The sequence below is a fragment of the Neopsephotus bourkii genome, unplaced genomic scaffold, assembly GCF_033783945.1.
Source record: "Neopsephotus bourkii isolate Nb327-2 ecotype Australia unplaced genomic scaffold, CSIRO-AGI_Nbou_v1 NB_1638, whole genome shotgun sequence".
NCBI classification, from domain to species: domain Eukaryota; kingdom Metazoa; phylum Chordata; class Aves; order Psittaciformes; family Psittacidae; genus Neopsephotus; species Neopsephotus bourkii.
In genome coordinates, this window is record NW_026902113.1 from 1 (window position 1) to 15,283 (window position 15,283).

Consider the following 15,283-nt stretch of genomic DNA (forward strand, 5'->3'; position numbering starts at 1 on the left):
TTGAGCATGCAGGGCTGGCAGAGGTTTTGACTCAGAAGATGACAGGCACCAGTGATGTCCCAAGATGCCATTAACAGACCAGGACCGTGCTTCCAAACCATTGCCTTCCTGCCAGAGATCTGACAGTGTTTTTGCAGGAGTAGCCGCAGCTGTAGCTCCTAAGGGCTGTTCCATATTGCATTTCCAGAAAGCAGCTTCCAAATGCGTCATTACTGCACCAAAGGCAAAGGCTGCAGCCCTCCCCTGGTGCCTCTAGTTTGCCATAAGCAGGAGATAAATGTCTAGAAGGAGGAAATGTGGTTTGGAGAATGGAAATGCTGCAGTGCTCGCTGCAGTGTGATGGCACATGTTTGCCCTTTAACACAGCACTGTGCACTGTGGAGGGTAACAATTATCTTGCATTCTTTATTGGAAAAAAACCCATGTTTACTTCTGCTGAGTTCTCCCAGAGCTTTGTGCTTCTCCCCTCAGTGTGTACTCATCCCAGTCAACCTCTGCTGAGTCAAGGACTGGATCTCCATCTCCCTCCACTCTTCACTAGCAGTGAGAGGAGGCTACCTATGGCACTTAGGTGCTTTAATTAAGTGACTGTAATGGGTAGGACAGATCCTCCCTCAATAGCAATGCCTTGCAGCATAGATGCAAAGGGTTACACACCCATCACTGCTTGTCAGTATCCCATGAGAGCCACCCTGCAGTGCCTGGGGATCTTCTGCCCTCTGTTAGGAAACTTACCTGCTGCACCAGAGAAAGCATCAAAGCATCCCCTGAGGGCACGAGAGAGCTAATGTGCCAGAAGGGACAGGCATAAATCCATGTCTGGAGTGTTTTCCCACCTGCTGTTTTAAATAGGGTGCATGTAGCTAGGTTACATGTCACAGTTTTTTCTGCTTTTATATATAAGCCCTCAGGTAATAACTGCCTGTCCATACTGAGCACTGCCCAGCCATGTGATGAAGTCCCAGCAAGAAGAATTGTCTTTGAAAGCTTCATTGCTTCTTTTCCCTACCAGTTTTTTTCCCTATCTTTTTCCCTTGGCTTGGGATATCCCGTGAAATCCCTGCACATCCAGGGAGCAGCCGGATCCCTGCTTCTTCCAGCATGGTCTGAAGAAGCATATGCAGGCATTGCACACATGGTCAACCTGCCTGTCCTCCTACAACCTAAGGGGTTTAGCCTGGGTGTTCCACCTGCCCTTGTCAGAAGACATGGGGATGTCTTTGCATGCTCCAGGGAAGCGGGAATAAAAGGGTCAGCAGCTCCTGTACGTGACGTGGGATGAGGATCTGTCTGTTTCCACCGGCAGAGGCAGGGCAGCTACCAGGCAAGCAGCCTCCCGGAGCACAATGCCCCAGCCCTGATGGAGCTGGTGCGGGAGAAGGAGGAGAGGATCCTGGCCCTGGAAGCGGACATGACCAAGTGGGAGCAGAAGTACCTGGAGGAGAGTACGATCAGGCACTTCGCCATGAATGCCGCGGCCACTGCTGCAACGGAGAGGTAAGATGCAGCCCTTCACCACACGAAGTGTGGGGGAATAATAAGGAATGAGTGCTTTCTTAGTGCTGGATTTTGCTTGCCTTTCCCTGCTGAGTCAGGCTGGGGGGGTTAATGCACCTCTCTGTGGTGTCATGCCAGTGAGATACAATAGTTGGTTAAGGCAGGATTTACCCTTCTGACCAGGTCCAAAAGTTCATCAAATCAAGGCACCAGATTCAAGCACTGGACTGAACAGCAACGTGTCAGGCTGCCAAATGTATACAGCATAGGGAAGGCAACTCCTCCCCACAGCATCACTGCAGCGAGCAGGGGCTGTTGGTGTATGGCTGCACCCATCCCACAGTCTGCAACATGCGTTTTTAACCTAAAGGTCTAAAGTCCTGTCTGTTACCACTTCATTAAGCTTCAAAATAGAAAGGTTCTCCTGATAGCTAAGCTAAGCCTCTTTACTGCAGATTACTTCAACTGATTCTTGTCCTTCCCACACATAAACAATGAACAACAGATGACACCGTAACAGCCTTGTAAATATTGAAAGACAGATATCCCCTGTTGTGTTTTCCCTGGCCTGAACTAACTTACTTCCTTCAGCCTTTCCTCACTTGCCCTGGTGTAAAGCCCTTCCCTTTCACACAGCATTTCTCTGGTCTGTCTCCAGTTTGTGTCAAAATGTGGTGCCCAAAAGTACACAAGGCACTGCAGTGAGGCTTTCCACTGGTGAGGATGACAACATAATTCTTGCCCCAGTTTCTTAGAAGCCAAATCCCTTGAAAACATCCTAAAATGAGATTTCCCTTTGAAACACCATAAAGTGTGTGACTGGGGATGATCCTTTTCTTTCGCACTCCAGTCTAGGTAGCAGTTCCTGTGCTACTTCTCACCTTTTAAAGTGTTCAGTTTTGTTTCTTGTTTGCCATGTAATCTTGTTGATTTGGGACCATTTCCCCAGTGAGTCCCTCTGACATCTGAGCCCGTCCTTCAGGCTGGTTGTTAGCCTTGTTGGGGATAGCCCCCTATTTCAGCATGCTCTGTTCTATCAGCCCTTAATTAATGGCATTAATGACAAAACCCAAGCCAAGAGTAGCCCGCAGCAAGATGACCCAATGCCAGAATGACCCATCTTGTTGACAGGAATCCATCGCTAGCTTGCTCCTTGAGCGTGGGTTTGGGGTTTTCTTTGCACGTGCCCATCTCACAGCCTCAGGAACCCAACTCTCACCGTGTTGACCTGGTGTTTCAGGGACACCTCAGCCCCAAGCCACTCACGCAATGGCAGCTATGGTGAGAGTGCACTGGAGGTGCGGGGCTGGCAGGAGGAGGAGGAGATCGTGCAAGCCAACCGGCGCTGCCAGGACATGGAGTACACGTAAGGGGCTGTTGTGCCATACCTGCCTGTTGTGTGTTTGGGCTGGGTTCAGGTAAACCAGGATGCCCTTCTTTTCCTTCGTGCATGCCTGGAACGGGTGGGCTTAGCTTCACTTTGTAGTGCACTTCAGCATTAAAACACAGGTTGAAGCGTTGCTGTCATTAGATAACTTCCTCCCTACCTTCTTGTTAAACCTTCCCTGTGCCAAAGATCACCCTGTTACAAAAGAGAGGCTGTTCCACTGTTAAAAGTAGGTTGGCACACGAGGAAGCTGCACACTTGTTTAATCTTGGTGAAAATCCCTCTCTGGAAACGAGTGTCTGGTTGTAGAAGCTGACGTTGTAATCCCACTCCTACATAATCAGCAGCACAAGGGCATGCCTTTGCCTCGCTCTTTGCTCCTTGCCTGCTTATTACTCCTAGATGCACCAAGTATCCCACATCCAAGTTGTGTGGTTTGCACTGGCATTCAGGAACAAACCTGCCAAACGCAGCACCACGAGCACCACTAAAAAAGATGCATTTACAAGTAGTAGAAGGTATAAAATAAACTGGTTTGGGCACAGGCCGTCAATAAGAGTAGCGTTCATTGTTGCAGATGCTTTTTCAGCACACAAGTGGAGCTGTGGCTGTGTCGTTCAATGAGTTTTAGATCTGGGCAGTGTTTTTAATCCAGACTTTTTCTTTCCTGGTGAAAAATGGCTTTTTGATGAGTAAAAATCCCTTCAGGAAGGTTGTGTATTCCTCTGGGATTTTACTGAAGAGCACCAAGCTGTGTGGTTTGGTTGATACACTGGAGGGAAGGAATGCCATCCAGAGGGACCTTGACACGCTTGTGAGGTGGGCTGATGCCAACCTCATGAAGTTTAACCATGGCAAGTGCAAGGTCCTACACCTGGGCTGGAGCAATCCCAGACACAGCTACAGGTTGGGCAGAGAAGAGATTCAGAGCAGCCCTGCGGAGAAGGACTTGGGGGTGCTGGTCGATGAGAAAATGAACATGAGCCAGCTTCAGTGTGCGCTTGCAGCCCAGAAAGCCAACCGTATCCTGGGCTGCATCAAAAGGAGTGTGACCAGCAGGTCGAAGGAGGTGATCCTGCCCCTCTACTCTGCTCTCATGAGACCTCACTTGGAGTATTGTGTGCAGTTCTGGTGTCCTCAACATAAAAAGGACATGGAACTGTTGGAATAAGTCCAGAGCAGGGCCACAAGGATGATCAGGGGACTGGAGCACCTCCTGTATGAAAATCGGCTGAGAAAGTTGGGGCTGTTCAGCCTGGAGAAGAGAAGGCTGCATGGAGACCTCAGAGCAGCCTTCCAGTATCTGAAGGGGGCCTATAGGGATGCTGGGGAGGGACTCTTCATTAGGGACTGTAGTGATAGGACAAGCGGTAATGGGTTAAAACTTAAACAGGGGAAGTTTAGATTGGATATAAGGAGGAAATTCTTTCCTGTTAGGGTGCTGAGGCACTGGAATGGGTTGTCCAGTGAGGTTGTGAATGCTCCATCCCTGGCAGTGTTCAAGGCCAGGTTGGACAGAGCCATGGGTGAGATGGTTTAGAGCGAGGTGTCCCTGCCCATGGCAGAGGGGTTGGAACTTGATGATCTTAAGGTCCTTTCCAACCCTAACTATTCTATGATTCTGTGATTATACTCAAAATCTTCTCATCAGTGTTGGCTTCCCCACACAAGCACTGACACTTGTATAAAAACCCCAGTCCGCTTCTGCTGCTTGTGGAAAATATCACTGATTGATTGTTTTTACTGGGTTTGGGTTTTGTTTTCCACTCACAGATGCAAGCTAATCCTGCTTCCAGGGAAGGAATAGAGTTTTACCATTGGCTTCATTAATGATAGATTAGGATCTTGTGTTTTCATTGCAAATTAGACTGCTGATTATGAAAACTAATGCTGACATGAAGTTACTCACTGTCTCCCTTGGATGTGTAGGTTTTCCAGGTGTTTTCCAGGCATTTTAGCTTCACAAAATGGACTTTAGCTTCACATTGGACTGTGTGTTGTCACAGTCAAGCTATAATTATCTGGGTGTCATATTGTACGTGTACAGTTATATTTTTTATAATATGGTTTAATGTTCTTTGATATGATTCAGTTTTATCATTCTTGGAGAAAAGTCTCAGATAATCCTGTTCTTTTGGGATTTGAGTGCTTTTGGGGGTCTGTATGAGATGTGACCCTGATGTATTAGGGGATGGAAATTGCCTTTGTGTTTGTATTCTGGTGGAGAAAGCAATCTGCTGCCTGGTCAGGATACTGCCCTCATTGCTCCTGCTGGGTTGGTAAAGCCACAGCAGTAGGTGGGTTCAGTTAACCTTGCAGAAGAGTTCTCAGTTTTGGCTCAGTAGCTAGAAACGCTGCCTGTTTCAAAGTGCATGGTTATCCTCTGAAGAGTTGGTGGGGGCTGCCTTGTCTGGGTCACTCAAAACCAGAGGGCACGTACCCAGAGACCCATCCTGCTGCCCCAGGGTGGGGACACCTGCCCATATAAGCGCTTCTTCCATTCCTGTAAGCAGAGCATTCCTGTTCTTCCAGAATAAAGAATCTCCATGCCAAAATAATTGAGAAGGATGCCATGATCAAAGTCCTTCAGCAACGGTCACGGAAGGACCTTGGGAAAGCTGACAGTGCCAGCCTACGACCGGCTCGGTCCGTCCCCTCCATTGCTGCTGCTGCGGGTGTGCATTCACGCCAGACCTCGCTCACCAGCAACCAGATAGCTGAGGAGAAGAAGGAAGAGAAGGTCTGGAAGGGAAGCATAGGTGAGCTCAGGGTTTGGTTAAGCTTTGCCTCATCCATCACTTCATCCTAATCCTTCTGCTTGAGCTAAGCAAAAGTGACTTGACCGTGGCACACACTGCCCTGACAGCTTATTTCCAGAACGCTTTCTGTGGGCAGAATGTGTGTCCTTGTGCTGAAGTCAAAAATAAGTCATTTTTAACCTGGCATTTTATCTAAATTGTATTTTGATCCTATTAAATCATTCTGCATTGGTTATAGAAGGCCATAGTTGGGGGAAATCCTCCCAGACATAATCAGATGATGTTTGCAGCTTTGTGGGAGTAAATAACAAATTTGAGCTATGAAGAAAGCCTGGTTAATCAAGAGGGTAAGCATCCCTTTGGGTATGAGTGCATGATGTTAATTGGCTGCTAAATGGGAAAATGAGTATAGAACTGCCTGTGGCTTGAGGCCACATAGGATGGGGGTATAGAGGCATGCAAGGCTGTGCCAGGGGTAAGTACCACTGGGATGGGCATGCAGAGAGGATGCAGGAATAGGCAGCTGCTTTCAAGAGGCTGTTTTGAGGGGGAAAAATCATGTGGCTGACAGGAGAGCAACAGGCAGCATCAAGGGGAGAAGCTAAGCCAAGTTAAGGTTTAAAGACATAACCAGATCAGTGCCCTATAGCTCTGCTGTAGGATGGGGTTGACAGCACTTATGTTTGAGCTGGGATGTGACTGACCTCCATGTGTTTTCAGGACTGCTCTTGGGGAAGGAGCACCATGACCATCCGTCAGGGCCCTCACTGCCTCCTCCCCTGCCCTCCTTGTCCTGCATGCCCATCCCAGCGCCGGCGGCCTCCCATGCAAAGACAGGCAGCAAAGACAGCAGCACCCAGACGGACAAAAGCGCCGAGCTCTTCTGGCCTGCCACTGCCTCCTTCCCTGGCCGTGGACGGCTGGGTACCACCCCATCACACAGCCCGGCCCCACGGCCCCCGGGGACACGAGGGACCGGCGAGAGACTGGGTGAGATCTGCTGGACCCCAGTGTGGAATGTCAGCATCCGCACCCAGGGTTGTCATCAGACCCATAGAGACACCCAGAACTGATGGAGGGGGTTTGTAAGGTGGTGGGGAGCTTTCTTCAGGAAAGCTAAAACTGTAGAGACAAGGCTTTCCAAGGCTGCCTGGTCTGGCTTTCAGAGCTTCATGCTCCTGTAAAGCTCCACTCACCTGTGGCAATCAGTGCAATTATTCCTGCTGCCAAGGATAAAAGTACAGTGTCACACCTTGAAAATACTCCACACTTGCTTATGTACTCAGACCCTTCTCTTGTTTTCAATGTAAACGTGGTTAGTGAAAGCACCATTTCTTCCTAATTGATTTTAAAGAAAACCTGGAGGGAAATAGTAAGAAGGAAGTGGAGATTTAGGGAGGAGGGATTAAAGAAATACCATTTAATTATTATTTGAAAGGTGGAAGCTGCTGGTTTGCACCCCAGCAAGGGAGACATTTATTTTACACGTAGTATTTTGGAAAAGCCCATTTCCCATATATCCATCTCATCTCAAAAGCAAGCCTTCCCTCTGAAAATGTGCCAAGTGTTATTAATAGGGCTGAATATCACTGATTCCTTGAAACTCTGGATTGCTGTGTTTTGGGCAATCCAGATGGGAATTTATTGCGAGGTACTCCAAAACAAGCTTTTTCTGTTTATAAGAAATCAGAGTCCTTCTTCTCCCTGAACTTGACTGTCAGGAACTATGGTGATGAAGATAAACACCTAACAACATCTATCATACATTGTGATAATTCGCCATACACATTCTGTTATCCCATCCCACTGGCAAAGCAATACATTTTAGATTAAACTACCTATCTGATTATTTGTATACTGCCTTCATGGTGTTTAAAACATCCTAAATTTTGATGCCGAATAGGAGTAGAATGATGCAGAATAGGAATATAGATAGGAATATACATAGGAGCTCCTAAATTTTGATGCAGAATAGGAGTAGAATGATGCAGAATAGGAATATAGATAGGAATATACATAGGAGCTACCATGGATCAGATGGCAAGTGGGTAACTTGGTAAAGTGATGTAAGCCTTTGACAAATGCATCTTTCTCTCTAGGGCCACAGCTAAAGAGCTGCTTTGATCTGTATCTCTTAAATAGCATTGTTGTGCCTGCCCTTGGGGTCTGTGCACACCAGCACAGTTACTGTCGTTGTGCAGGGAAATGAGCAGTACATGTTCTCAGCCTCCTTGTCCAGTGTGGCTTTCAGTATGTAGGACATACAGTTAAGAAGTGTCCCACCATCACCACCACCCCCCCCCAGAAAAAAGGTGTTCATTTTTGCTTCAAGCATTTTGCTGTTGAATTTGAGCTGGAAACCAACTTTCCCTTGTTTCCCATTGCAGAGAACTCCAGCCACGGGAAACTGCCCGACAGCAAAGGCAGAGTGAGCAGCTTGCTCCACAAGCCTGAGTTTCCAGATACAGACATGATGGAAGTCCTCATCTGAGCAGAGGACAGCATCTCTGGGGATTTGTGTGCATACAGCCAGGTCCGAGATGGTCCCTGGTGTGCAACCCTTAAGAACTAACCCTGAGAGTCTGAAGAAAGAAACGGAAAGTTTGTGCCCAAAACAGAGCTTGAGTCTGGTATGTTGAGACTTTGGACCAGGCAAGGAGTAAAGGGTGCTGAAGAGGAGCGATGAAACGAACATATGGGGTTTTCTGAGAAGGAAGGGGCATTGAAGATGGAAAATGGCATGAGAAGGGGATCATTGAGGGAAAAGGAAACTGCATTTTCTGGTGTAAAGAGAAGGTATCGAAGTTACAGACTGGGTGCATACTGCTGCTCTGTTTTCCTGCCTCTCTGCAGCTGGGACAGGGAGTGAAATCCAGGCTCTTCAGAGGCCAGAAGGAGTTTGTGAATAACCCACGAGAAACTCGCATCTTCCTCAGTATCAGTTAACTTCTCTAAAGTATTTGCTGCTTAATCTCTGTGAATAATTGGTCCTTAGGTGTACACGGGAGGCTCTTGTGAGTATGTGTTTGAAGTGGCGTGGTTTTCCTGGGCAGGCAGGTCAGGTGCCTCTTTCCTGGCTGGACAAGTGTTGCTCTTGGAGCTGGATCTACAGGGCAAATATTCGTGTCTTGCAATCCCGGAGCCTGCTGAGAATTCTGGTTTTGGTAGGAGCAGTTGTTGGCTGGAATTCCCATGGAGGATGAATGTAGAGGGGGGAGGAGGGCCTGCTGAAGCAATGGGAAGGCTCCAGGAGGGAAGGTCGGGGGAGGATCTTAGCAGCTCCCTGAAGGGCTGTGTGTTGCATTCAGAGGGGTGTGTGTTTTCAGTGGAGTTAAGCTGGGTTTGCTTGTGAAGATGCCTCTTACCATGCACTGGTTTGCAGTAGTGGAAGAGTCAGTGTGTTCGTGGTAAGAATGGGCTTTTACCTTATTCTCAATGCCTACAGCCAAATCCTACCTTCCTTGAGAATACAAACCTCCTATTCAAGCTGACATGGGGCTGGGCATTAAGGGGTGTAGGATCAGGCCAGGATGGGTTTAACTGCAAAGTAGTACATGAGCATCCTCCTGTTTGCTGTGCTGAGCTGCAGTTTCTTCCCAGCTTGTTTTGCCCAGGGTGGAATATGGGTCATTTTCAGCTCAGTCCCTGATTCCTGTAAGAGGTAGTGACTGTGTAAGGCAGCCAACTCCCCAGCTGTGTTATTTGTGGCATGCCATTTGCTTCGTGCATTGCACATGCCAATAGGGAAGTTTTCCTCTGTAAAGTGTTTTTGTATTGGCTTTGCCGTTCCTGAACCTCGTGGTGCACTGAGAAGACCTTGTCTTTGGGAGAAAGGGGGATGGGGTTTTATGTGAAGCTGCCAAGAGTGGAAGAGTGATGGGTGCTGGAAGTAACTGTGTGCTCAGGGATAACTCAAGGCCACCTCTTCTTGTAGGTATTAAATCAGAGCCCTCGACTGTGAAAACACCAGGCACTTTAAACTCTGCTTTCACTGAAAACTGAAGTCCTCAAAGCCTTCAGGGGCCAGAGCCATGCACTCAACACTGCCTAGCTGATGCCTTTGGCATTTCAAAACCAATTGCTATGTTAAATCTATGCACTTACTTTCGTGTGTACATAGAATTAGATGTGTCGATGTCTCTCTCTCCCTGATCTTTGCACTTGTTAAAGTAGTGGTAGGCAGGTTGTGCAGGCAAGTGAGCTGTGCGTTTCAAGTATTAGCAGCTTTGCATTGTGAAACCAAACGTGTAAAACCCTTGGAAGATGTTATGCAGCTTAATATATGCCGTGTAAAATGGGTATGTTGGGTTTGTGTTTTTCTCTAAACTTAAATGTTGTGTTTGCATAAAAGCCAGGCCCATGAGTGGCATCAGTGCTGACCCACCTCTGTGGCCCTTCCTCAAAGGTCTGTGGTAGGAAGAGGACAAGAGGAAGCAAAACCAAGGGAGTACAGTGATGAATATTTCATTTGATTTCATCATGTTTCTCCAGGAAATAAGGATACCGAGGTGCTTGGAAGCCCTCAAGCATTCTATTACCAGCTGAATGATTTCTTTTGATGGAGCTGTTTAACAGGGTGTGTGCAGGCAGACAGCTGGGCATCCAGCAGAATCAGTGTGGGATCAGTGTGCATGATGTGGCTTTCGATTATGCTTGGTGGTGATTCAGCTCCGCTTTCCCAAGTCAGCTAGAGTACAGCACTCCTCCTTCTCCTCGTGGAGACCACGGTCCCTCCAGTTCCTGCTATCCAAAGGTGTGTCTACAATTGATGTTGCCCCCACATTCATGGTCACCTACAGGCAGCTGCTCATGGGAGACAATGGGGTAGTCAACTCCTGTTGTCGGCAACAGCTCCAATAAACCCAAAGCTTCATTCTGCTTTATCATGTTGAACTCAAGAGACATTAGTTTTCCTGGAGGGAACGTCTGGAGGGCCAGTGGGTCTCCCCTCAGCCCGAGCACTAGCAGGACCTGCATGGAGTACTACTGCCATGTATCAGCCCCTCTCAGCAGAGCATCACAACTCCATTTGTGCTGGTTTTCCCAGCTCTTGGAACTGTTTTGTGTTTTGGGAAACTGTGCTGTAGCCATTCCAGGTGACGTTGGTAACTAGTTGTGAAATACTGTCTTTTTTTGTTGTTGTTGGTTGTATAGGGAAGTGGGTGTACAGTGTTGTACAGCTGGAGGGTTACTTGTACATAAGGGGGGAAGTGAGGAACGTTATGTGTCACCCCCAGCAAATATTGATATTGTTGGTCAGCCAAAGATTTCGTATTGTTTGCTGTTTAAACTCGTGCCTTAATATTGTATATAATAAATGTATAAACACGTTTATTTTCCCACTTTTCCAGTGTGAGTGTATCGAGTCCTCAAGAGGAAAGGACTTCTTAAACAGCTGAAGCTTTGCACACCATGTGCTAGGACTAAGAAGTGGTACCTCAGGATTCTTCACTGGGAAGGTGCTGAGGCATTGGAATGGGTTGCCCAAGGAAGTTGTGAATGCTCCATCCCTGGCAGTGTTCAAGGCCAGGCTGGATGGAGTCTTGGGTGACATGGTTTAGTGTGAGGTGTCCCTGCCACCTCCTTTCCAACCCAAACCGTTCTGATTCTATAACTTTAAGGTTGCTTCATCTCTATTTTTCATAGCTGTTCATGAAAGACCCACAGCATGTGCCACCAGTAGGTATATGTGGGTCTGCGAAGGACAGCTTTGCCAAGCAAGAAGAGCAGGATTTTAACAAGATCATCTTCACCAAAGGAAATGAGGGTGGAAACTGAACGAGACGTTTTTGTATGCACTCACATTGGTTTATTTTTGTTCTGGAGGGTCTGGGGCTTCTTTATGTGGCAGGTTGCATCAGTGTGAGTGAGATACCCAAAAACCTCATAGATCTAGGTATTCCTGAGTTACTATAGCGTCTTCAGTAAGGCATATAGATCAGATCCTGTTTCGAGCTGTTGGGCAGGCAAGGGGAATGCTCCTGTGGAAATACTGCTCTATGTTTGCTTATGCAACTGGAATAAACGGGAGGAGGGGAGCACAAGTTACCCAAGTGCGTGGCTCTGAGTAAGGGAGGTTTGCTCAGCAGGCTCTCACATGCTCTTCAAAGGGTCTGTTAGGAAATTCCTGAACCAGGTCCCAGGGAGCTGCAGGCATGAAAGGCATGAAAGCCATTAAGGGCATCTCTCCCCTATGGGTTCTCCTGTTTGTCACAGCCTCCTCTCCCTGTATCCTCACACATGTTAAAAACCCAGCCTGCCCCAGGCAGGACTGTGTCAGTGAAGATGCAGGGGCTCTGCAGTAACTTGAGCAGTGGTTTTCTTCACCCACATGCCAGCACCTCGTGTTCCCTACGCGAGCAGGCCCATCTGAATGCTCCATCTTCAATGGCAGCTGAAGTGTTTGTGGTGTCCTGGCTCTTTACCACCAAGAGCAAAAATGTGGTGATTGCTGAGATTGTGGCTTTCCAATGGGCAAGATTCAACAGGAAAATCTGGGGCTTAGCTTGGTTTTTGAATGCCATGGAGAAAAGAAACTAATAGAGGCCAAACCAGTGCTGGGGTGGGAAAGCCTCATGGCCAGCTGTGTTCAGGTATAACAAGGAGGGGGTTTATCCCATTTTTGGGCTGTGTTTTCAGCATGGATCCTCAGCCAACTAGAGCATCCCTGTATAGCTGTCTCCAGGTTAAGTACGGTTTGCATATTAACCTCAGACAAAAGCATGCAATTGAGAGTCAATTTGTTTAAATGTTAAGATACCAAATTACTCCGTGTTCCCAATACTGCCTTCCAGTATCTGAAGGGGGCATATAGGGATGCTGGGGATGGACTCTTCATTAGGAACTGTAGTGACAGGACAAGGGGTAATGGGTTAAAACTTAAACAGGGTAAGTTTAGATTGGATATAAGGAGGAAATTCTTTCCTGTTAGGGTGGTGAGGCACTGGAATGGGTTGCCCAGGGAGGTTGTGAATGCTCCATCCCTGGCAGTGTTCAAGGCCAGGTTGGATGAGGCCTTGGGTGATATGGTTTAGTGTGAGGTGTCCCTGCCCATGGCAGGGGGTTGGAACTTGATGATCTTAAGGTCCTTTCCAACCCTAACTATTCTATGATTCTATGTCCCTAAGGCCATGTGCTGGGCTTGGACTCACCCCTTGAATCCCAGTACTAAAACCAGCGGACTCAGTGGTTCCACAAGGTAATAATCCCCCCTCTCTGCAGCCCAAAGCAAAGAGGGAGAACAGGGTGCAATGTGCAGCAGTGCCATACCTGCCTGAGGGCTGGGTAAAACACAGCAGCTGTCATTGTCCCTGCAGTGATTAATGTCCATCCAGACCTTCACAGCCCTGTAAAACCAACCGCGAGTGCCCGGCATTCCTGAGCTATAAAAGGCGCAGGAATTCGTTGACTCGAGGTATGAAACACCACAAGCTGTTTTATTTCATACCAACCACTTCAGCTTCACATGAATAAAATATCAGTGTGCATATTTTCCAGAGTAACCCTGCATGGCCTCGCTGCAGCCCGCACCTCGGTCTTCTGCCAGCACCCTCGCTTTGATGTGAAATAGGGCAGTGATGAGAGATGAGACCCAGGTCCACATTGCTCCCGTATCTTACAGGTGGATGGGTGCTTGTGTTTTCCTGGGTACCACTTGGAGGGGCAGTGGCAGAGCTATCTGCAGCCTAAAAGCTGGAGGATGGCAGTGCCCCCCCCCGAGGAGATGATGCCTGCTCTAGTGTGAGGTGTCCCTGCCCATAGCAGGGGGTTGGAACTGGATGGTCCCTTCCAACCCAAACTGTTCCATGATCATGGTGACTTCCCTGCCTGCTCAGTGGCCTCTTTGTCTCCTGTTCACATTCCCCCCCAGTGCAGCCTGCCCTGGGAGCAGAAGTGGGGTGGGCAGCAGTGACCCTCCAGGTATGTGAAGCATCCCCTAGGACAGTTGGGCTCAGGGCGAGGATGCAGGACCATGGCCGCAGCCAACATCCCTGTGCAGGCTCCAGCTTGGGGCTTTATCAATCCAGGCAAGAGAAGTCCCACTGGGAAGAGGCTGTGAGAGAGAGAACGGTGCTGCAGGGTGTGAGAAGGTGGAGGTCCCCTCATTTTTAAGAAGCCCCTTTCTGGTAGGCACGCTCTTACAATCGCATTGTGATTTGGTCCACACAGAAGAATTGCTGCTCAGGGGGTGAATTCCACCCGAGTTCAGAGCACACCCAGCAGCAAGTAGGCCAAGCACCAAATCCAGTGGGTTTCTGCTCTCACTGGAGGACCACTGGCCACCATGACTTTGCTCTGACGCTGTCTATGCCCCAAGCCCATTGAAGCAGTGCTAAGACCTGGTTCCTCCATGGGGAACATGGAGCACGCAAACCCCAGGACTGTCTAAGGAGTAGGATCAGCCTATCCCATCATCCAGGCGCAGCAGGAAGCCGCTGACTTCTTGTCACTGGTGAAGCAGGATGCAGGGATGGAGAACCCCCAGGGGCTGGAAAAGAGCCTGCAATGGGGACATGGCTCACCTCACACCCACAGGCAGCTCATGTTGTGTGGGTTTGGCCCCAGTTAGAGTGGGTTAGAGAGCCAAAGCCACCACCTGCACAAACCCATGTCTGGGGTGGGCACAGTGCTGGGGCAGCAGAACCCAGTGGGGAATGGGGTAAGCAGAAGGGGCTGCACTGGGCTGTCCCCATCCATGCCCTGTTCTTCCACAGGGACACATCTCCATCCATGCCTTGTTCCTCTGGAGGGAAGCATCCCCACCCGTGCCCTGTGTTCCTGCAGGGACATGTTCCCCCTCCATGCCCTGTTCCTCTGCAGAACACATCCTCATCCCGCTCCCTGCTCACCCATGCTGCTGCAGGCTCATCCTCACATCCTGCCTCTGCTCCATCCCTCTCACCCTCCTGTCTCCCACATCTTCTTCTGACTCAACCCAAATCCAGGCAGGGAAAGCCCAGGTCCTTGTGTGCCACCGTTTCCCCATGGTTCCCTGTTTAACGATTGAACAGCTTGAAGGGGCTGCCCTCATTTAGGTGTTTGTACAGCACATTGCACAGTGGGGCCCAAAAGCACTGTCTCAAGCTGTAAATGGCATTATCGTTGTTGTTATTATTATCCGTACATCAACTCGGTGCGCCTCTGCTTTTAAAATGAAATTGTTGCCCAAGTTCCTGGAGCCTAAATGTGGCGCAGGAGTAAGATCCCTCTCACTTAGGAGTTAATAATGCCTCACCCCCACCACAGGGCTTTTTTTAGCTGGATGAGCCTTTATGTTGGGATGCCACGAGCTCCTTATCATGTTACCCAGCTCCTGTGTGCGGGGCCTGCAGCCTTACCCGACCCCGACCCCGGCTGAGGCTGCGCTCCCAGCCCTGTCCCCAGACACCACCAGCAGGCCCCAGTGCCAGCTCCTGGGCAGGGAGGGGTCTGGCTGTGTGCTGGAGCTGCTCACCCCTGCCCTGTCCTCCCTGCTCTTCCCTGGCACTTAACCTGGGAAGGCTCCAGGATGGGAGTCGTGGGCTTCTTGTGTAGCACACAGCACAGTCGGATTGTGGTCCAAAGGATCACTTGGCCTGCAACAGTGATGGTGATGTTAGTACCAATAGTGATGCAGTAATTGCAGTAATAGCAATAGTAG

The 15,283-nt window shown here is 48.9% G+C and overlaps 1 protein-coding gene across 2 annotated transcripts; it reads left to right on the plus strand.

Moving 5' to 3' along the window:
• Positions 1-1,274: 1,274 nt before the first annotated feature.
• Positions 1,275-10,982, plus strand: LOC133223554 (angiomotin-like protein 1). Of its 2 annotated transcripts, XM_061374360.1 has the most exons (5): positions 1,276-1,497; positions 2,738-2,863; positions 5,417-5,643; positions 6,364-6,633; positions 8,031-10,982. In XM_061374360.1, the coding sequence occupies exons 1-5, from the start codon at positions 1,361-1,363 to the stop codon at positions 8,132-8,134; spliced, it is 864 nt and encodes a 287-aa protein (XP_061230344.1). In that variant the 5' UTR covers positions 1,276-1,360; the 3' UTR covers positions 8,135-10,982. The 2 variants fall into 2 exon arrangements, with proteins under 2 accessions (XP_061230345.1, XP_061230344.1); XM_061374361.1 differs by lacking the exon at positions 6,364-6,633 and having other exon boundaries at positions 1,275-1,497.
• Positions 10,983-15,283: the final 4,301 nt, after the last annotated feature.

What these genes read in the sequence shown, in the direction of transcription:
- LOC133223554 (XM_061374360.1), top strand. Translation starts at nt 1,361, where the DNA reads ATGGAGCTGGTGCGGGAGAAGGAGGAGAGGATCCTGGCCCTGGAAGCG. An exon ending in TGCCAGGACATGGAGTACAC is followed by an intron (nt 2,864 to 5,416) that starts GTAAGGGGCTGT and finishes CTGTTCTTCCAG; the next exon opens with AATAAAGAATCTCCATGCCA. An exon ending in AGGGACCGGCGAGAGACTGG is followed by an intron (nt 6,634 to 8,030) that starts GTGAGATCTGCT and finishes TTCCCATTGCAG; the next exon opens with AGAACTCCAGCCACGGGAAA.